Source organism: Lepisma saccharinum, chromosome 27 (genome assembly GCF_977018435.1).
Source record: "Lepisma saccharinum chromosome 27, izLepSacc3.1, whole genome shotgun sequence".
Taxonomy (NCBI): Eukaryota; Metazoa; Arthropoda; class Insecta; order Zygentoma; family Lepismatidae; genus Lepisma; species Lepisma saccharinum.
The window spans coordinates 17859625-17882269 of record NC_139255.1 but is presented as its reverse complement, the minus strand read 5'-3'; the positions used below and the strand labels follow the sequence as shown (position 1 = coordinate 17882269).

The 22645-nt window shown below is 38.8% G+C and overlaps 1 protein-coding gene across 1 annotated transcript in view; it reads right to left on the bottom strand.

Moving 5' to 3' along the window:
* The window catches only part of LOC145980178 (uncharacterized), a 310650-nt gene that overhangs the window by 262684 nt on the left and 25321 nt on the right, over nucleotides 1–22645 (bottom strand). The window contains exon 3 of the mRNA XM_083113212.1: nucleotides 6859–6944. Coding sequence (XP_082969338.1) covers nucleotides 6859–6944 — 86 coding nt within the window. The remainder of the gene's footprint in view (nucleotides 1–6858; nucleotides 6945–22645) is intronic.

Here is a 22645-nt window from a genome sequence, read left to right as displayed (position 1 = left end):
GAGCTTAAATGAATGAAGTATGCGTAGTTCATACTATTTTTACATAACAACGCATTAAACTTGGATCCAACAATTTTTCATACAAGCTGGCTAATTTTTGTTGTTAGTCTTCTGAAATGAGCATATTACTTTCACATGAAAGATGATAAGTGATATAAAATTAAACACACATTATTTTTTCTTTAGCTTTACACAAAAAAACTGAAAGCATTAGAAGTCATAAACGTAATGTTCCATGTATAAATGTTCAAAAGAATGCAAACTCTTGCGAAAATAAAGAGACAACCACATGCTGATGAACATGTAAAAAGCATTAGTTCAGGTAGGATTTTAACTTGTTCGTAAAGTTAAAGTTAGTTCATACAAACCTTACACATATCTAATTCATATATTTTACAAAGGTAAATTACAATTTAACATATATAATAATTTTATTTCACGTAATTTAATTACAGGTGTACATAAAGAAAAGGTAATTATTTGTTTCTCAAAATTTTGACTATTTCTTTTCATTCGGAATATATTAAGCGATACTAAAGTATCAGTTAATAAATTTTAGAGTATATTTACAACCATTTCCATTTTTAAGTATGACTACACATAAGAAACTTATATTTCAATATTGCAGTGGAAGTATTCGTAAGTATTATGTGAAAATTGAAAATTGCATGAAAAAATATTAAAATCCGTTGCCTTGTAATCAAAGGGTCCTGGTTTCGATACCCAGTGGAGGTACAAGTGGTTCGGATCCCACTTTAAACTGTAGGTCCAGTCCTGATTAGCCTTACTGTGCACCAAGTCAACCAATATTAAAATCAAGCTAGTAACATCCTACCAATGGCTCTAACATACCTTTTAGAAACTTTCTCATTAGGAAATTTGATACACAACAATGAGTTTATTTAAGTGGTTGAAGCAGTTGTAATTCATTTTCAGATATTTGAAATATATTTTCAGTTTCTACTTGAAAATTATGTCATTTAAAATAGGCTTCTTCCATAGAATTATTAGTTGTGAAAAGCGTTGAGCAAACCTGTTAGTATGTTAAAAAATATAAATTAGTGCTAATATATACAGAAAGTGTTTACCCATACCATCTTCGTCGTCCGAATAATAAGGTGGGTAGAGCCCTTCGTAGTCCTCAACTAGATAATCGTATCCACTCTCTAAAGGGAAGTACACAAACTACATCAGTTTCCAAAGATTACAAATTACTATTTATTGACAAGTGTCCCAGAGATCGACAGGTATTTTTGTCCATACTTTTTAGAGCAAATTAAATTAATTAAAATAATAAATATATAGTGGTGCAACTAAACTACTATATTATCGTAATTGGGAAATAATATGTACAAATATCGTTATACGTTGTTAATTCTTCTATTGCACTTATACAGCGTTACCTCAAATTCTACGTATTCCTTTGAAGGCATGATAGAACAGCGAATGTGCAACAAATTTAACCTTAAAGTGCCTTATACCAAGGGGGTTCGTCTTCGAGATATTACACATTTATTGAATTTGTTGAAAAACTCCCGAATTCTAGGTTCACGATTAAAATAAGAAAAAAGTAATGATCGAATTCAACATATTTTAATTTGTATGTCATGCCAACACGTTGATAATGTCTTATGAGCAGTAAAACAATCAAAGGCGCCGAACATTTTCAAAGAGCAGGTCAAAACGTACTCGATGTTTAAATTTTCAATGACGTTGCTTACCAAAAGACACCGAATATCTCAAAAAACAATAAGCCACTAAGCGTAAAAACTACTAGAAAAACTTCTTTGTTTTATCAGCTGCCCGACGACGTATTGATGTTTACAAGAAAATGTAAATAAATTCCTGGAAAAAAGTTCAATAACAACGGGGCAGGTAGAGCGCGACTATGAAATGGAAATTGAAAGAACAATTAATTGAAATAAATCTTGTATGTAATAATGGATTTAGTTCACACGTCTTGCTCAAAATGACACAGGGGAGAACATTTTATGTCTTTGAAAATGTTCGGCACCTTTGATTGTTTTACTGTTCATAAGACATTGTCAACGTGTTGGCAAATTAAAACAATTTGAATTCGATCACCACTTTCTTCTTATTTTAATCTTGAACCTAGAAATCGGGAGTTTTTCAACAAAATCAAAAAATGTGGAATATCTCGAAAACGGACCCCCTTGGTATAAAACACTTTAAGGTTAAAAAGCTATCTGTATTTAATTTCGAACGTCTGTTTTTAATATAATCTGATTTAAACTAATATCTGTACAATGATTCGTAATATAATCTAACAATTAATATTATTTTTTTTCAATATATACGAGTACATTAATCATATTTTTTGAATTACCCTACATCAACTCGTCTGATATGAATACACAGTCATACCAATCTAGGGTCACTGAATAGCAGATAGTTGAAAGTTATTTGCAGACAATTCCGAGAATGTATATCCCAAATTGTTTTCAAAATGTTTTTCGTTTGGATATCTGCAATTCATGTAAATACGTGTATAACCTAGGTAGTATAATAAAGCTTTTCCAAGAAATGCTACACGAACAATCAAGCGAAATGGAATAATATGGTACCTATACTATTTCAAAACTTAGACTCTGATTAGAAGATCTACAAATTGATTTCTTAATGTGATGAAATGTGCAATAAAAAATACAAATACAAAATGCGTAAACGTCGTGCAGAACCACTAACATTTTACCAAATAGTAGAATTCCTTCAGTAATCAAAACGAAAAGAATTTCTTGCTTGAAAATCCCGGTAAGACAGAAAGTGTCATCTCTTCAGAAGGTCATATTCAAGAGTTTCATGTAAAGTACTTAACATCTGAAATGTCAGTATATATTCGAAACTATAATAGTAGAATGTAACAACATAATGATTGCTAATTCGAATTATGATTTCGGTACTATTCCTGTAGAATTTTATTGTAATTAACAAAGTATGCCTTCTCTTATAGGAATTCAAGTGGAAAAGATAATATTATTTGACCAAAATATAAATCGTCCACTGAGAATGTAAAAGTTATATGTCCAATTTTCATTTTTCCAGGAGAGCCCTTTAAAGTTTGATGTGATATATTTCTGGATCTTTGTCACCATTGCGCGGAAAATTTGTATCATTTCAAAGGCTGATATATTGAAGCCTCTCTAAAAATAAGTAGTTGTTTGGTTAGGTATTTATGCTGTAATTAATTATTGAAATTTTAGATAGAACAATTACACCCAATACTACTTTGATTTGAGAGTGCCAGTGCTCTATCTACCAGATAAAACACTGTATTCTGGAAACGAGATGGAGATGAAACACTTTCATTATAAATTTGTGATTTGGTAGCAAAGCAAAATCGATAATTCGTGTTTGGGAAATCAATCAACTAGTTTGATACCACTATTTTTCAACATTTTTGTTTGTTAGCAACAAAAGTATGAACCGAAGTTCACTACTAGTACTTACAAGCAGCTTCCGCAAGTGACTGAGGTTAGAATGCAAATGGTTTATCTCATACTCGGATGACGCTTGTGGTAGGTTGAGGAAATTGTCGTAACGTTTCTCAGTGGACTATGTTACCCTGCCCCCGTTTCAGGGCAACAGTGTTTCTTTTCCTTATTGAAATATTTATTAATATGTTAATTAATTGGGTAATTAAGTGTATAAACATATATATGTGCGATTAGTGTAAATCAATTTATTATGCATTTTTAGATTCGTATTATTCCATGTATAAATACCATGAAGCTCTCTGTTCTTTCTTCGTGTTTCGAACGTTCAAAAGAAAGGCGGGCAGTTTAGCTGCTCAAGATTAAAAATTTTGAAAGAAGGGCAGTTGGCAACAGACGCCAACCAAACGTATATAAACTCCCAGATGAGAGTGGGGGAGGTCGGCTGTTGGAACTGAGACTTGGAAGGGAGAGGCTGTTTTTGCTTCGGTTAGCTAGGACCGGAGGACGGGTCTCCCGAAACGGATGCTGTAAGAGATTGGATTGCCGGGCAAGCTAGTGCCTTGGTGTCCGATTTACAGGTAAAAAGGTAGTTGTACTGGATGTTATTTTGAAGTAATTACGGTGCGCCGGGCAGCCTAGTGCCTTGTCACCGTGGAGGTTGAGAAATGTACACGTCGGGCGGCCTAGCGCCTGTTAAGACGTTTCTTGGAGTAACGCGAGTCTACCTTGTGACAAGCGTACTTCAGATGTAATTCATGAAATGTAAAGCATCCAGGTACAAACAATAGAGATTCCAACATCAAAAATTAGAGTTTTGTCCCGATAAATAATTAGAGAAATGAACGTTCGGAAACGACTTGTATATACTTCAAATTTTACGTTAATTAAACTATAGAAATTATCCAAAATTTCCGTTTTTAATTTCATATATGCTGGACAAGGTAATTTATCCACCTGATCATAAAGGTTTCGCAAAAGGTTTTCCGTTGTCTCTTGTAGTTAATTATATAATTATGTTGACTTGTAGCAACCCACGTGCATTGTCGTACAAAGAAAGATACCCCTAGACAAATCTGAGCCGAGTACGAAGTGCACCGAACCTCGAGTGCGGAGGTAAAGTGTGGGGGGGAGGATAGTAACAACTAAATGATAAATATTTCATGATACAAAGGTCAGTAACTGCTCATGTGTTCCTTTTTCGTCTCAGTAAAGTTCTCTGCATGGTTTCTAACCTAGTGACTTCTCACTTCTCAAAGATGTATCATTTTTATGACATGGCTTATAAATACACACAAGCTTGTTCTCGTCCATGTGTGCAAAAAATACACAAGTTTCTGAGAAAATTGTCTTTTTAAATTTACATCGAAGTGTGAGCACATTCTCACCCCTTCTGTAAGTGAAAAAGTGCCTTATTGTTTGTACGAAATGGAGAACGTGTTTCAAAAATGAGTGCGTGCTCGTTATTATTAATATAACTCATTGTTAAAAGCTCACATGTTTTATTCCCTATCTTATCTAATCTTGAGCTTACTCAAATTGCTGAGAACATCACAGCCGTCTGTGGCTAAATTATTAATCGATATCTGGGATACCTGACAATAAGTGACATGTTGAATGTAATTTTAATGTAAGTTGATTCAGATATGTTATTGTGTGCAATTAGGAATGTGCCCAATCAACATAGAAGTTGTGCTTTGGATAGTACTAACGTGTGCTCTGTTAAGTTCCTAGTCTTATGTCAATGTATTATTATTATTGAAGCAGTTAAAATTATGCACATAAGTAAATGATATACTTACTAGTATTATACCACAATATTAGTTCTGTTAGTTTATCACTTATTAATAAGCCTAGGGAAGAAACTATGAGTTTTGAGATAAACTGTCCCTCAACTGGCAGTTTCTTTTGAGCATATTCAGAGAGTCACATGAAGTCATATATTCTGTGAAATTTATGCAATTACCAGTCTTAATAATTGTTAGTACTTACATCCGCGCAACGTTGCCAACTTCAAATATAAATCTCTTGATATTACGTATATGCCATGCGAATTAATATTGTTGAAATGAAGATGACATGGTTGGTTAGTTGACAACGTTGCTTTGGGAAGGCTTCAAAAGTGTGGAAAAAGATTAAACAACTGTGAACACAATTCATTCCAATCGCATAACACTGACACATGAAAATAAAGTATACACATATTATTTTTTTAAACAATGTCTGCAACAAATGTCGTGATTAATATACAACTAATAATACTTTAGATAAATTTCATGCGAACATATTTCAATAATAAAATAACATTTAATACAATGATATGCAAACGTAACATGAATGTACTTTGGATAATAGTTATTAAAGAAATAATGGATATCAATCTGTCTCTCGTACTAACAATATAATAGCGGACTACAATTCTAATATACGTATGTAAAATGTAATACTTTTTGTTGTTTACACTATTTAAACATTTCTGTGAAACTATTTTGATAGTATCAAAGGAGATACAAATGTTCTTCTTGTATACGTTATTGTTCTCGATCGTGGAGGGGAAACACCGTGGTACTAAATGTATGTATCATAACTTGAGTGACATGATATATCGTCATTATATTTTCATTCATGCTGTAATAACAGCTGTAATATAAATACTCCATATCGAATTCCTTACTTGTTATGCAGTGTTTTTGAATATTTAGACATGCACCTGTTGCTTGCATCTGCCGAAAAAAAAATCGATCTGCTAGGGTTGCCAGCTAAGGCGATATGCCCCTAAAATGGCACTTTCTTACTTAACCCATATAATAGCCAGTCATAAATCCATAAAACGTTGCTCATGGCCAGTATTGGGCGCAAATGACAGATTGACATGGCATCAGTCATTAGACGTCTAATTTTGACCCTTCGATAATTTCTTATATTTCTTTTCTCACCGAAACGTGGCAGTCTGGAAGAAATTAACGCCGTCTCCAGCCAGTTATTAATTTATATAATTTTCTGTATATAGTTAACTCAAAAGTTAAGCATTGAAAGACATCTCAATGGATGAGGCTTTATAATGCAGAAAGCCCTGTTTAAATATCTCTCTTACGGTTTTCATGATACAAATTTCCAAAATTTGCTTGACTTCTGAAACACTCTGTACTATCTTCAGTTTTATCACATTAGAACTTGGACATTAAAACTGCAATTAAAGGCAAAAAGTGGATATATTCTGCAAAATAACATAATTAGTTTTATACTACGCACATAGTGTAAACTACACTATGTGTAATGATGGGCTAAACTGATTATTTTTTTAAAAATTGAATACTTTTTAGATTGTGAATCAACCAAAGAAAAATGTTTCGATTTATTATAATAGTTTCAAATACAATTCAGAAAGAGTGAAAGTCGTACTTACGTCCATTTACATGATGTATTCTGAAGACTAGACAGAAGAAAAATATCACAATGCTCAACGACTGCTGCAGAAGGCGTCGCCTCCGCCTGAAATAGAGGAAAAGTAAATGGTTTAAGTGAAATTAAGTACATGCACAGATAAGGGTATTTATTGAATTCATTTAGATGCGTCCTTTATATCTATTGAGGTTGTATTTATGTCGAAAATATAAAAAACACAAGACTGAAAAAACACATATAAACTATTCATCTCGTTGTTACGGGATTCCACGATGGCGCAGTGGTTGAATCATCGCCTTGTAATCACAGGGTCCCGGGTTCGATACACGGTGGGGGCACATAATGGTTCGGATCGAAATTTAAACTGTGGGTCCAGCCCCGATTAGCCTTACTGTCCATAAAGTGGATTTAGAACACTAAACCCATATCTTGTTGCTACGCACAGAACATCTGTGGTGAATTGCTTAAGTGTTCCTTGAAAAAATACTCGATTTTAACACGTTATTTCTTCAGTAATCTCTTATCTGTGAGGAATGAGTATAATTTCCAGGTATTCTCCAGAATCTAGTCTTTAAATAGATGAACATCATTCTATTGTTTCCTAACCGCTAGTAAAAGTCACGCCTTCGCGGTCAGTTTTCAATGCCGAAGCACTAAGGTTTCAGAATGGTACGTTACTCATCCGCACAGTATTCCGGAATTGGAAGACAATATTCGTAGCTGTGTTGGTAACATCTCACAGATAACATTGAAAAGGGTTTTTAACAACATAGTTCGTCGTGTCCACTTGTGTGAAGAACAAAACGGCAGTCACTTCCAGCACTTAATGTTAAAATTTAATAAGAAATGTTTTCCCATAAGGTTGCGTAACGTTTTGAACACCCTGTAGTATAGTAATTGAACACAAAATTAATGGATAATCATTTCACGCAATTAGTAATACCTGCCTATTGTCTTGACAATTTTGGTGCGTACTAAATTATGTAAAGCTAGCGACAAATGAGCTTGTCTGCATTTTCAATTTGCTCTCTATGAGACCAGTTATAGACCATGACGTCGAGTGAGATCCACTGATATGTAACTCCAATTTATCAAATTTACAGTAGTGAGACAATAATGTAAGGTATGGCCGTAGTTAAAATTCTAGGGTAATTTATAATCTCCATTGAGAGATAAATTTCTTAAAATTAAAGAAATAACTCGTATTACTAATTGACAACGTGTACCAAATGGAGATTTTGTAACATTACTTGTAATTAAAAAAAAAAATACAAAACCTTTACATGTGTTCCCAAGGTTGCCACGGCTTACAGTTGGCTTAGAAAATGATGCTTATGCTCAAGAAAAGATATTTATTCATGTTTATTCACGTTTCTACATCTTATTTGAGAACATTGCTGGTGTCAAACTTCTGATTTTTGACTTGCATTACATACAGTAACGACGAATAGCCGACCTCCGTGGAGGACTACGACGCCAGGTGGTCCACGATGACGTAAATATAATGGCTGCTGGTAGCCCGAAACAGTTCGTTCTCTGCATTGTAGTACACTTGAGGGAACTGGGTATATTAATGTAGTGCCATTTATTAGCTGAGTTAAATGTATTATTTTCCTAACGTGGGCCACATTGGGAACGCGGGCTACCTTTGGCTCACTTAACTTATTCTTAGGAATGTGTCTGACTCTTACAAATAGTCAGCAAATTAGAGATCCGTGAGTCCACCTTACTTCTAAGGATTAGAAGTGAAGATACTCCAAATAGAGCTCTTCAGAAAAGTTTTTTTAAACAAACTGACAACTGCATTTTTAGAGTTACGTTTCGCTGGTTCCTATACGACGATAAGTACATTAATATTTGAGTCAACAAGAAGCCATGGGTTGTCTGAAGATATTGCAATTTCCTCAAAATTAATTGATAACTTGATATTCTAATGCAAGTAGAAGAGGGCCTCCTCGATGGCGCAGTAGTAGCGTCGTCGCCTTGTAATCAAGGGTTTCGATTCCCGGTGGAGACACATAGTGGCTCGGATTCCAGTCCAGGCCCTGATTAGCCTTACTGTGCATAAAGTGGACTTAAAACACCAACTGAAACAAACAAGCAAGTAGAAGGTAATGTGGCCTTAGCAACCAGAACTAGAAGTACAGGTAGGGTCCTACAGAGTGATCAAAAAGAGACGCAATCTTGTGGAGAAACAATTTATTGTACAATATTTACAATAAGTGGTGGATGTGGTCGCCATTGTGAGATTCACACAGGTTAATACGGTGAATTATGTTTTTAGACACTATTCTTAACGTTTGCTATGAAATTGCATCAACACACTTTTGAATATTTGCGTACTATTCCGGAATATTGTGCAACAATTTTGCCTTATCAGCTGTTTCTGCAGTTTACAGCCTTGATTAATACAGTTTCACTGTAACTCACAACCTGAGAAGCAAAAATATATTACAAATAACAATCAGCTACCTTTTCCATAAGTTTGCGTATCTTTTTAATCACCCTGTATATTACAAATATTTTTTTTTTACAAGTGATATGCATAAGAGGACAAAGTAACTGGTGACGAAGGTTACAGGATTTAATTAATGTGATGGAAGAAAGCGGGTCTAATGAAAGCACCGAAATGCCATGAGGCTGGATAGAGAGAGAGAGAGAGAGAGAGAGAGAGAGAGAGAGAGAGAGAGAGAGAGAGAGAGAGAGAGACGCATGGTTCTCTCATTAGAGCCGCGGCTCAAATGATGTAAACACAGATGGAACTTCGGCAAGACTGTTCCCGCCTACACTGCGAAGGTCGAGACTCTGCGAACCATGATATCATCCTTGTAGTACTTCTCAACTAGAAGTTCCTCCATTGAATGACGTCAGGGTGCATTTTCATTCATGAATATTCCCGAGACGAGTTCAAAAATCGCCCGTGACGTGATTATCAGGATGTCTACCTCCTTGGAATGTGGATCACGTGCCACGGCCATCTGTCTCCCAGCCAGCAGTGACAACTTCAAATGCACAAATGCAATTAGGAACTAGTACTATGAAGTGCGTCCTGGGGCCATGAGCATTTAAGAACTGTGACAATCTAGAATTTTATATCGCACATTAAGTTCCTGCCGAAGCTTCCTATCCTACTTTGGCGTGTAACTACGGCCTATTTCCCTAACCCCTACTTTGAGCAGAGTTTTAGAACGAGTGACTGCGTTTCTGGAAACAAATAATCTCATACATTATAATTACTAACCAAAATGATGGACAATGTGGATGAGGAAGGATGTGTCCTCGGAATAATTAATATCTAGTCTAGTTAATGATGGCGCGAGACACTTATTTCCCTCCACGTACGCAAAGCCTTTGTGGTCAGGTCTCCCCGATAGCGCTGTCGTAGCGTCGTCGCCTTGTAATCAAGGGGTCCTGGGTTCGATACCCGGTGGAGGCACTGTAGGTCCAGTCCCGATTAGCCTTACTGTGCATAAAGTGAACTTAAAACACCAAATCAATCAATCAAGCAAAGCCTTTGATACTGTTGACCACAAGTTAAAGGATAGATTTGGTTTCCTTAGGAAAACAATTCCTTGAATGGAAAGTTTTCTCGCGAATATAAAAATCTCTATTAAAGTAGGTTGATCACTTTCCACCGAGTAGCACTCCACAAGGTTCTATACTTGGCCCAAAGTTATTAAATCTGTTTATTGATGATATCACACTAATAAATTCAGATTTATAGATTACTGACTGCCTTCTCGTCCATGATGGTGAAAGGTACGAGGATGTGAAAGAGACAATGAAAATCTCATTTCCCAAAGTATTAAATAAATTGGTACAACATCAACAACCTGAAGCTTAATGTTGCAAAGACGAAGGTCATGTTACTTCACAACGGTAAAGGAATCCATAGATATTGCCCTTAATGACGAGAAGGTTTTGAGCAATCTTTTAAAATATCTAGGAATCATTATCGACCTCCAGCTACATTTTAACCTCCAAACAAATAACTATGTTCGTAAAACCTATCACCATATTCACACACTTCGAAAAATTCTTAAATACCTCAATAGAAATCTTAGTAGACATTTCTAACTTTCCTTTATTCGTCCTTGATTCGAGTATGGTTCTTGTGTTGATTTTGGCGGTAACTTAAATCATCTGAAGGAACTTGAAACAATCCAAAACGATTGCTTTAGATCCATTCACATGCTCCCAACAATTGCGCAAGACTTACAACATACCACAGCCTCTTCAAGAATACATCTACACAGTGTACATAACAAATCATCTCCATTTCATAAACTACGCTTAAACCTAAAGCTTAGGCTTAAACTACGCTCCGAGGCCAGTACCCGAAACACCAGATCGTCCTTACATAGAGACCTAGTAATCCCCAAACCTTCCAAAGTAGATTTGGTCAGAAGTCCCTCTCCTACCTAGCAGTGGTAACCTGGGACTCAATTCCAATGATGGTCAAACTCAGTAACAGCAAAGCACAGTTCTGAGGTCTACGTTCACAGGTCTATGAATTCTAACTCATAGTTGATATTATTTTCAGTTCTCACACACATCGCCATCCTTCATGTACAGACCTACACACCCTTACACTTCCGTTTCTTTTAAATATAGACTGTGTTAAAGGCGGGGCTACTGCGGAGCATGCGCACTCCCCGGTACCCCTCGAACATCCGGTTACGTTGACAGTGTTATGGGCGTTAATGTTAAACGACGAAATGGAGAATGTTTTACAAGAAAAAGGGGTGTCAGCTGTGTAGCATATGATTACACAGTTCGATCGGAAACAAATTTATTGAGACAAGTATCACTTCGTAGGTTTCAGAAGTACATACAGAGAATAAGCCTGTGGGTACAAGCGGAACAAGAAAGGATTGGTAGAGGAAGATTATTTCCGCAACATCTTTATCTGTTATGCATTTGAAACTTCGGAACGAGTCACAACTATCGAAGCAGCCAATCAACCAAGCGAGCCGCTGACGTCATCTCAACCCAGAACCTATCGCCAAGCCCCTCGCTCAAGCTCTGCACACCAACTAGGCTCGCTAGACAGACTCGCCCAGTCTGCTGGAGATGTTCCGATAGTAATTGGACTCTACCCAGCCCAAGACAGTGGATCTGTCTGTGGTGTTGTGCTGAAAAACACGTCTCTTTGGGAGGTTTCAAACCGAAGCGACACCGGGGCTTCACACTGATGTGACAAGCGACATAGGACCCTTTACTCTATAAGCAAGCATTCACGATGCATTGGCGACCAATAGACCGAGGCAACACGATGCACGCCAATTGGAGTCTGAGCGACACTTGCAGCTTGTCGTGTTGATTACTGATGGTTTGCTTCCAAGAGACGCGTGTCGCTTCGGACTGAAAGATCTCTCAGGAAGATTTCAGACAGAAGTAACAAGCGACATGAGACCCAAGCAAGCATTCACCATGCACGCGAAAGCAACGGATCGAGGCGACACCATACGGTATAGAGAAAGGGTCTCAGGCCGAGCGACACGTGCAGCTTCTTGTGTCGCTTTGGTTCGAAAGTTTGCATTGATTACTGAGGGTTCGCTTTCAAGCGACACGAATATTTTACACCGTGAAATTATTTAAAGCAAGCCATTCACCGCGCATGCGAGAACAACAGACCGGGGCGACGCGATGCATGGTATTAAGAAAAGGGCCCAGTCCACGTGCCTTTTGTAATGTCGATTCGATTCGAAAGGAAGCTTTCAGACTGAAGTGACAGGCTACACGTGCCTCTTGGAAACCAACTTTCAGAAATAAACAAAACCTGCCGAATCGAAGCGACACAACAAATTTCGTGTCGCTCGGTGGGCCGTTTTATCACGTGCATCTTCTCGCCTCGGTCTGTTGTTTACGCATGCGTGGTGAATGGTTTACTATAGATAGAATGCCTCTGTGTCGCTTGTCTCTTCGGTGTGAAATCGCCATGTCGCTTGTCGCTTCAGTTTGAAAGCTTCCTTAGGGAGAATTCACACCGAAGCGACACGCAACACGTGCCGCTTGAGGATTTCACCAGCCGAACGCATACTTCTGCGACCTCCCATGCCACTATGGTGTGAAACGTTGCTGCTGATTGGCTCGTTCCAAAGCGACACGTGTCCCCTAACGCTTGTCGCTTCGGTGTGAATTCTCCATTACTGATTGAACTAAATTCGTGCAAGCAAAAGTGGCATGTCGTGTCTTATCATAGGTTTTCCCTAAATCCCTCAGGCGGCAAGGCGAAGTTGAAGGCACATATACTAGTATTTGCATTACTCATTACTTCTGCAGATTTGTTTGGCAAATATTCACTTCAGCGTACATCATAACAATATCACCAGTTTTATTGCATTCTATTTCCCTCACTTTTCCAATTACAAAATAATTGAATATATCTAAACTTTTGTACGTTTTGAGTTCGTTGTGCATGTACTGCCCGTGGTATTGTACAACTGGTGGCCACAAAGACACGAAAATTTTTAATAATCTGCTCTGCAGTTGATCATCCAAAAGATTCAACAAGTCCACTCCTTCATAGTAAAACTTTAGCAAATTATTATCGTCGCACAACTGATGAAAAAACAAGCGCTCATATCTTACTTCGTATGCCGCTGTTTCTGTATTGGAAACAACAGGGACTGGCCTAAACGGGAAGTTCCGGTGGAACCGGGAAAGACCGTCATCAATGTTTATGTTTATATTTTTAACAGGGTCTATATAACACTAATTTTCTTTATTTTACTTGCTACTATAGAACACTCTACGTACACATGTAAAATCATCATATTTTTCTTCGATGTAACATTTGTATAGGTTTTTACTATATAGGGCACCAATTCATTATTAGTGTTAATCAGTGGCGGCGATTGGGTTCCAAAACAAGGGAGGCAAGGTGCCAAAACTGGGGGGGGGGGGGGCAAAGACAGTATACTTTCCCTCGCAGATAAGCTTTAGCATAGTGCGGGGGCAAAAGTGGCAAAAAGCGGGTGGCAACTGCCCCCTCGACCCCTAATCGCCACCACTGGTATTAATAATGTTCCAAATAAAATGTTTTGTGGCATAATTGTAACCTTATTGAGATAATAAATAATAAGAAAAATCATAGGCAAAGCTTTACACAATGTGAAATCATACAAACCAGAACACCCCAAGAGTACAAAGACCGCCATACTCCACTGCCTAAGCTCAAGGGTCAGAAGATTCTGCACATATCCGACAACAGTCAGACAAGAACAGGTACACATCATACGAGGCAAAGTCAAAAATTATCCGCAGTCTCTTTCTTTAGGTTGGCCGCACTGTCTCCAGCACCCACGTGCTAAAAGGTGGTATCGTTGTGGTTATGTGGCCGAGAGTTGATCTTAATCGCTCCATTTTTCTTTCTTTTGTTACAGGATAAACGTGGCCGCTCCACTGGCAGTATGCACCAAGGACGAACAGACATCAGTCATCCGATTTCTCTGGTCTGAAAGTATGTCAGTGGCTGAAATTCATGACAGGCTTTCAGTACAATACGGAGACAGCGCTCTACCGCGTAGAAGTGTGTATGAGTGGATCGAGAGGTTAAAAAATGGCCGGACAAGCGGGAAGCACGAAGCAGGAGCAGAACGCACATCAACTTCTCCAGCACTGACGGGAAGATTCAACAAGCTCGAGAGATGATTCTGACGAACCGACGGGTCACCATCGATGAGGTGGCATGTTCTCTGCAAATTAGTCACTGATCTAGGAGAATAGTATGTTCTTGCATGGTGCACACTACTAGCAGAGTGGCCAGAGTGTAACAAAATGAAGAAAAATGGAGCGATTAAGATGAAACCTCGGGCACGTAACCACAAGAGTATACCCCCTTATAGCACGTGAGCGCTGAAGGCAGTGCGGCCAACGTAAACAAAGTTATGGAGAAAGTGCGGATAATTTTTGACTGACAAATAATGATAAAAATACAAAGTGCGCACACCAAACTTCCTCGGGTTATCAGAAAAATAAACAGAATTGGTTCAAAGTTCCAACTTAGGACATCATTGACACTAAGAAGAGGACTATCAAACACCAAACCAGAAAAACCCATATAAGTTAGCAAAACTGCATTTATAACAAGTTAGCAAAAACTACATACTATACAAGAGTAAAGATGAACAAAACAGCGCACACACATGCAAAGGTGAAATAGATAGGTCAAAAATAGCGAATACCAAGAGTCTCAAAATAGTGTTTATACTGAACACATATGACAGAGAAACTATGAAATATAATTTGATTACACTTCTTGTATTTGAAGCTGTTATGTTGAGTGTGTGTGAGCGCGTGCAGGCATTCTGTGAGTTCTAGTTTCGTCACAGTCCGCCAGGCGGAGGCATTAGTGTACACAGTATGACAGAGGCGAGCAAGATTTCTTTGGAGCAACATAAGTGTCGAATATCCACCCAGATCTCTCGATTTAACACCGTTAGATTTCTACCTGTGGGGAACTGTGAAGAACGACGTGTAAGCTACAATGCCAAGGACACTGGATGACGTGACGTGCGAGTGAGGTTACCTGTGCTTCTCTCGTGAAAAACATATCTGTTGTTTTTCGATCTGTCCACTTGGTCCACAGCGTTGCAGATGATCCAATTCCGCCAATGATCAGGTAAAAAAAAAGTAAAGTGCTCCCCTGCGCTTTGCGACAAGCCATGAAGGCGTATAGGGGGTGTGCACTTAGGGCCCCACAATCTGTTGATCGTGGCCGAAGGTGGGAGTGATGTCATCAGCACCACGTTCCTTGCCGCCTTTACCCCCAGAATTTCCTTCAGGTACCCCACTTTATACGACGTTGGGTGGGCGGCGGAGCTGTTGAACAGGTGGAGAAAATAACGAAAAGAAAAAGAAAAGAAAAAACGGAATTCAATAAGTGAAGTGGAAAAAGTGCTGTTGTAATTCCTGCACATGATATAAAAAAAAACGATTTCTTCTTTCGGAAAAATGAAAGTGTTTTCCTACCTCGGGGGAAGGCTTGAAGAATGTATCAACTCCTTCCCCATCCACTTTGGCAAACAGAATCGCAAAGTCGGCACTGAAAAGAACTCGGGTTTAAGAAGGCTAGAGAGCTGGTTAGTTAATAATTTCCAGATTGATTCATTTTTTTATTTACATGGAGTAGGACCACCTTCCCTGCGCCAAGTGTTTGTGAGTGTCTTCTTATCAATTTCAACGTATCATCTGCCTGCGACAGCTGAATCATGGCGGTTGTACGTGACATGCCACCTCCTGCTTGCGTGGCACGCGAGGTCCAGGAATGGACAATGACGTCCACAAGGAGGCTTGGTATTTTGCAGCCCATTCTGCAAAGTTCAAGGCGTGTCTCTCGAACAGCGGTCTCCTGAAAGATACTAATTAGCGAGGAACGTGACCTTTGGCGGAACATGGCGCTCAGAGAGGGCTCTTGTGCGTCGCGTTACGTGAGAGAGCATACGGGGGACCCTCCTCCCACTACAGCGCTCGTACGCCAAGTGGACGCCACGAGGGCTCTCGAGGGGACAGAAGGCGGAACAAGAATATCATAGTCATAACATCCCGTTCCTTAAGTCCTAAGTGACATCATCGCTCAGGTTTATCTTCCTTCTGGCGCGGCAAACCAGTCTGTCTTAATATTCCATTTCGTTATGAATTAATTACATCGCCGGCGCTGAGAACTTGTTGGATTTTTCACAGCAGAAGCAGTGGTTGCGCCAAAGGGGGAGGCAAGGGGATAACGCCTATCCCTTTCCGCTCCTCCTCCCAGCAGAGAAATTCTACATAAAAACTCTCTTTTAGCCCAAATAGGCCTTCTTGAATTGTATCTGGATATGTGACTGACCCCTCTGCCTCCCCATTCCTGTTGTTTCTAGATCCGTCACTGAACTTTACCCTTTAACAGTGTTGCTAAAGGTTCAGGAATTTTAAATAAATTAAATTCCTGTCCAGGAGAGATAATCAGCATGCGTAAATGGGTTCTGGACCGTAAAGAACAGATTCGGTCCAGGAACCTTTTTTCCGAAACAATATAAATACGGTCCAGGAACCTTTTTTCAATGAAACAGTACGCAACTTACACTGAATCTCAATTGTGCCAGATAGAAAGGTTCCGGTCTAGTTGCGGAACCCAAGAGAACCCATTAGTATCAAACCCGGGACTCCTTGATGACAAGCGAAGACGCAACCAGTCAGTAGTACACCATTTGAAATGGCATAGAAGTACATTCCCGAGGTGGGTGGTCTAATTTCGGATTTCTATCGACCATGTCCCTGCAAAAAGCAGCTTTGGGGCTCACCCAGCCTCAAATCAATGGCACCTGGGAGCAACCAGGGGTGGGAGGTAAAGAAGACCGGAGCATGGTGCTGATCACATCACCTCCAAAATGTGTGCGATCGAGGTTGTGTGGGGCCCTAATCCGACATCCCATAAATAACTTCAGTTCACGTGCAATTACAGCCTTCCAAATTATCTTATAATAGTAGAAGTGAATGTTACTTAAGCAAACTTTCTCTGTTTCAATTTTCTTAATTTTTCCCGAAATATAAATATATTTCCAATTCTTGAAATTGTATCCACATTTTTCGAGTTTTTATGCTAATCATAATACAGGGTTTGTCCGGAAAGTAACGAGCCTCATTTTTTTTTTAACACAATTTATTGATCGTACACATACAAAAACTTAATATTACTCAAAGTACATTCCTTGTGCATCAATACACTTTTGCCAGCGCGATGTCCATGCTCTATAGGCCTCTTGAAACTACTCGGGGGGGGGGGGGGGTGTCCTTGAGAAGATCCGTCGTGGTTGCTTGGACGTTCTCCACAGTGCCCAGATGATGTCCTTTAAACACCCGTTTCAATCGAGGGAACAGAAAGATGCCAGCCGTGGCTAGGTCGGGACTGTAGGGTGGGTGGGTGGGAAACCGTTGGTACGCCGATCCGTGTCAGGTAGGACGTCACAACAAAGGCAGTGTGAGAGGGCGCATTGTCATGATGCAGTTTCCATGACCCTTGGAACTCCTTTCGGACTCGGGTGACCCTGGTGTTCAGTCTTTGAAGCACTCCCTTGTAATACTGAGAATTAACAGTCTGGCCAGCGGGGACGAACTCGTGGTGCACGATTCCTTTTGCATCAAAGAAAACAATGACCATGGATTTGACTCGGGATTTGCACATGCGAGTTATCTTCTGACGCGGCGACGATGTTGTGTGCCACTCGGAGCTCTGCCTCTTGGATTCCGGATCGTATTCAAAAATCCATGATTCATCACCAGTGATAACGTTGTCCAGGAAACTGGGATCATCCTCACAAAGTTGCTTCAGTTCCTGACACGTTTCCCCGCGATTCACTTTTTGCGCCTCGGTCAATACTTTCGGCACAAGTTTAGCACAAATTTTCCGCATGCCCAATTTTTCCGATACAATCTTGTGGACAACGGTTTTCGGCAGGTTTAACTGTTCAGCCATCATACGAACACTCATTCGACGATCTGTGTTGAGCAATTCGCGCACACGGGTGACATTTTCCTCCGTTAGCGATGTTGAGGGGCGTCCGGAACGGGCCTCGTCGTTGACGTCTTCCCGACCTTCTCGGAACGCTTTGTTCCACTTCTTTGCCTGCGAATAGGACATGCAGTCATCCCCAAAGGCTTCTTTCAGCATGTCTTACGATTCCTTTGGCGTCTTCTTCAGCCTGACACAAAATTTCAACGCGTAACGTTGCTCTAACGTTTTCTCCATCGTAAGTACGACAAGGTCACTGCACAGAGGTTCACACCGCAGCACGTCATGACTCGCCGAGAGCACTGAGGCGACTAACCCCGGTACCGCTGGAAAGCTTCAGGTCCCTCCCACTCGTTTTCACCGGTACACCGCTCGGCGCTGTACAGTCGCTTCACAGACAAATGGGGCTCGTTTCTTTCCGGACAAACCCTGCATGTTATTCTACAGATTTACCTCCATATTTTCTTCATATTTCGCTTCGAATATTAGCACAGTCGAGACTCAATAATTGCATTGCTCTATTATTCTTCAAAGCCAACGATCTGTGTGTATGTTAACCGTTTCCGTAGAGCGTATCTTACTAAAACGCCAGGCAAAATGAAAGTAAAAAGGCCACGCTTCAATCAACAAAAACTAAAGGTAAGTAGGTTTATGTATGCAGTATGTTTGTTACGCACTCATCCAAATTTCAGTAATTCGCAAATGCATTGGTATCAGATTATTATTGATCGGTACTGTTGTAGCTGCATGATAAATGTGTGTACAATAATACACAATGGCGATAAAAATTCGATTACACATAAATTATTACTATGTTGTGAAAATTTCGACTTGGAAACTGAAGCTCGCATAAACGTCCACAGATTGAAATTACACTGGCACTTGTGTTTTTGTTGCATAAACCTTCAAGTTTGGCTTGACTATTGCAGTTCACATTCATGTTATTTGCTTCTGTGGATACAACAATTCACGAAGGGGCGCTTCCCCGATGGCGTAATAGTAACGTCGTCGCCTTGTAATCAAGGGGCTCCAGGTTCGATAGCCGGTAGAGGCAGATAGTGGTTCGGATCCCACTTTAAACTGTAGGTCCAGTCACAATTAGCCTTCCTCTGCATAAAGTGCATATTACACAACATTTCAAACTCAAAATTCATGAAGGGTTTGAAGTTCAAACTTTCAAAAATTTGCACAGGAAAAAATTATAAATTGTCGTAGTTTTAAAAAAAATTGTATTGAACTACCATTTCAACAATTGTCTCTTTTTATTTTGAATCTAGTAATTCTCATTCACGTGTATTTGAAATGATTATTTTCTTAACGTTATATGTTTATGTATAAATATTTCAAATACGGTAATAAGGTATAAAACAAAATAAAATATCAGTTTTAAAATTATGGCTGGAGAATTTCAGCACAAGTATTATTAGGGGAAAGTAGTAATTTGACACCAAGCACTCAAAGAAATTTGACACCAAGCACTCAAAGAAATATGATAAAGAGAGAGAGAGCGATAAAAGAGGGGAATATAGAGAGATAGAGAGGATAAAGACAGTGAGAGATCATAGATGATGAACAGGAGAAAAAGAGAAGTGGATATAGAGAGATAGAGAGGATAAAGAGAGTCAGAGATCATAGATGATGAACAGGAGGAAATAGACGGAGATAGAGATGGGAAGAGAGAGAGAGAGAGAAAGAGAGAGAGAGAGAAAGAGGATATGAGAAAGAGAGAACACACATACACACACACCGAGAGAGAGAGAGAGAGAGAGAGAGAAAGAGGAAGAGGGAGAGAGAGATAGAGAGAGAGAGATAGAGAAAGAGGAAGAGGGAGAGAGAGAGGATTAGACGGAGATAGACAGAGATAGAAAGAGAGAGAGAGAGAGAGAGAAATAGCACGTAAATTGTGCGTTAGCACTCAAAGAATTGTCATTTAACACTCAAAGCGTTAACACTCAAAGAATTGTCCTTTAACACTCAAAGCACAGAGAAGAAGTGATAAAGATGGAAGAGAGAGAGAGAGAAAGGGAGACACAGAGAGATGGAGAGAGAGGGAGAGAGAGGGAGGGAGAAACCGAGATACAGAGAGGGAGAGAGAGAGAGAAAGAGATGGAGAGAGAAAGGGTTGAAAAAAAGGTAGAAGAGTGTTTTTAGGCGTTTGTTTTGAGATTTAACCCTCAAGAGACGATAGAAAGTGGATAAAGAAAGAAAGAGGGAATAAAGAGGCGAAAGATTATAGGTGGCGAACCTGAGAAAGGGAGAGAGTTAAAAAAAGGGGGATAGAAAGGTGTTCTTTGGTATTTATTCTGATTGCCTGTTACACTCAAAGAATAAGAACATAAGAAGAAAGGGATAAAGATTGGAGAAAGAGGGTGGGAGAGAGAGAGAGAGAGAGAGAGAGAGAGAAAGAGGAAATGAGAAAAAGGGTGAAGAGAGCGTGTTGAATAAGTTGTAATTGATGGAAGAATATTCACACAAAACAGAGAGAGAGAGAGAGGGGGGAATAAGAAAGAGGGAGAAAGAGGAAATAAGAGGGAGAGAGAGAGAAAGATGAAATAAGAGCGAGAAAGAGAAAATGAGAAAGAGGGAGAGAAAGAGAGAGAAATGAATAAAATAGTAGCCTAATTGATGGAAGAATACTGACACAAAACAGCCATGCTTTGTTTGGGAGTCGAACCCTGTCGTCAGCTTGAAGGCGAGAACGAAATCTGAGCTCATTGAGAATATAGGAAGAATGGCATTGCTGATCATCTCTGGAACTGTTGTGTTGTGCTGGATATTTGAAAGTAAGGAGGACATTTTCGATGTTGTTTCGAAAATACTACAAGAATGGAACTGTGACATCTTTTCTCCAGCACATTTACTGTTTTCCAACGGGAAAGTGTTTGAAATGTAGTGTAATGGCACATTTTTTGGATCTATGACCGTTCATCGGCAGGAAGTGTATTTTCTATTTTGATGTCGATTGTCTGTTAATACCCTGAAGTGTTAACGGAAGACGCACTATTTCGGAAGATTGACTTCCTCCGATTTGGTGTCGTCGGATTAAAATTGGAGACAAACATGCACAATGTGTTTGCGGAAAATTTTGTGCACCGATGACGTTGAAGTAGTTACTGTATCGACAACAGTATAAAATTAGATGATTGTCACCAGCTGTCACATTTCTGAAAGAAGCTCAAGAAGACGCAAGCTGTATTTGCCGACTTGTATCTGTAAATCAATAACAGGTAAGACTGCAGTAAGTTGTTATAATTTTACTGATTAATATTGCATTGTGTATTTGAGATAAAAGTTTAATGCGAATTTTGTGCATTTTGTTAACTTTTTATTAGATTAATTGCGATGATGATGATGATGACAAAATTAAAAATGGCTTCTCGAGTTTATTTTATTCCATTGTTTCCTCTTATTTTATGCTCAGATAGGTTAATCAGGACTGGGTTTATATTTTAAATTAAGATCCGAACCAATGCTTTGTGTTTCTAGACCGATATTTTAATACATCAGTCGCAGTGAGGGTTCACGAGTGGGAAACGGCACAAAGATGCGAACTTAGAATTTTTTTTGGCACTGTATGATGTTTACCAACCGCTACTATTCTTAACTTTTTGCTTTGTAGCTACTGTCTCGGAGAATGGTAGCAAGACATGTGAATGTCTTTCAAAATAAAATTTGTTTTGATTTTAGTTTAGAGCAAAGATGAATTGAAAAATTTACCGAAAACACTAATATTATTATTATTATTATTATTAATATTTTCAGATTAACACTGCAGAATCGCCCTTCTACTTTGTGTGAAGCATATTTGAAAATAAGAAATCGGTAAGTAAATTTTAAAAGAACACTATTTTTTTAAAATAACGATTCAGTGAACATTGCAGTGAATATATTGATATTATTTCTATGTATTGGTTATTGCTAACTTGAAAAAACGAGTCAGTGTGCAATATCTTTCTAGACCAAGATTTCCTTGAATACATCGCGACGATGAGACTGAATGTTGACAAGATGAAAACTGTTTTATTAAGATTATTTTATGCTCGCATAGGTTACTTTTGACTGGATCTATATATTATTTTAATGCAGATTATAACTAGTGTGCAATGTTTCTACGCCAAGACACATCACAACTATTACTGTATCATCGAGTATCAAGAGTCAAACATAAAATAGGATTCGAACTTAGATTTTTTGTCATTATAGGATGCAAACAATTTTTAACGATTTTGATTTTCATTGATTGATTGATTTGCTTTATTTTATTTTGTGCTTTTTGGCTAAATTGCGATGATGG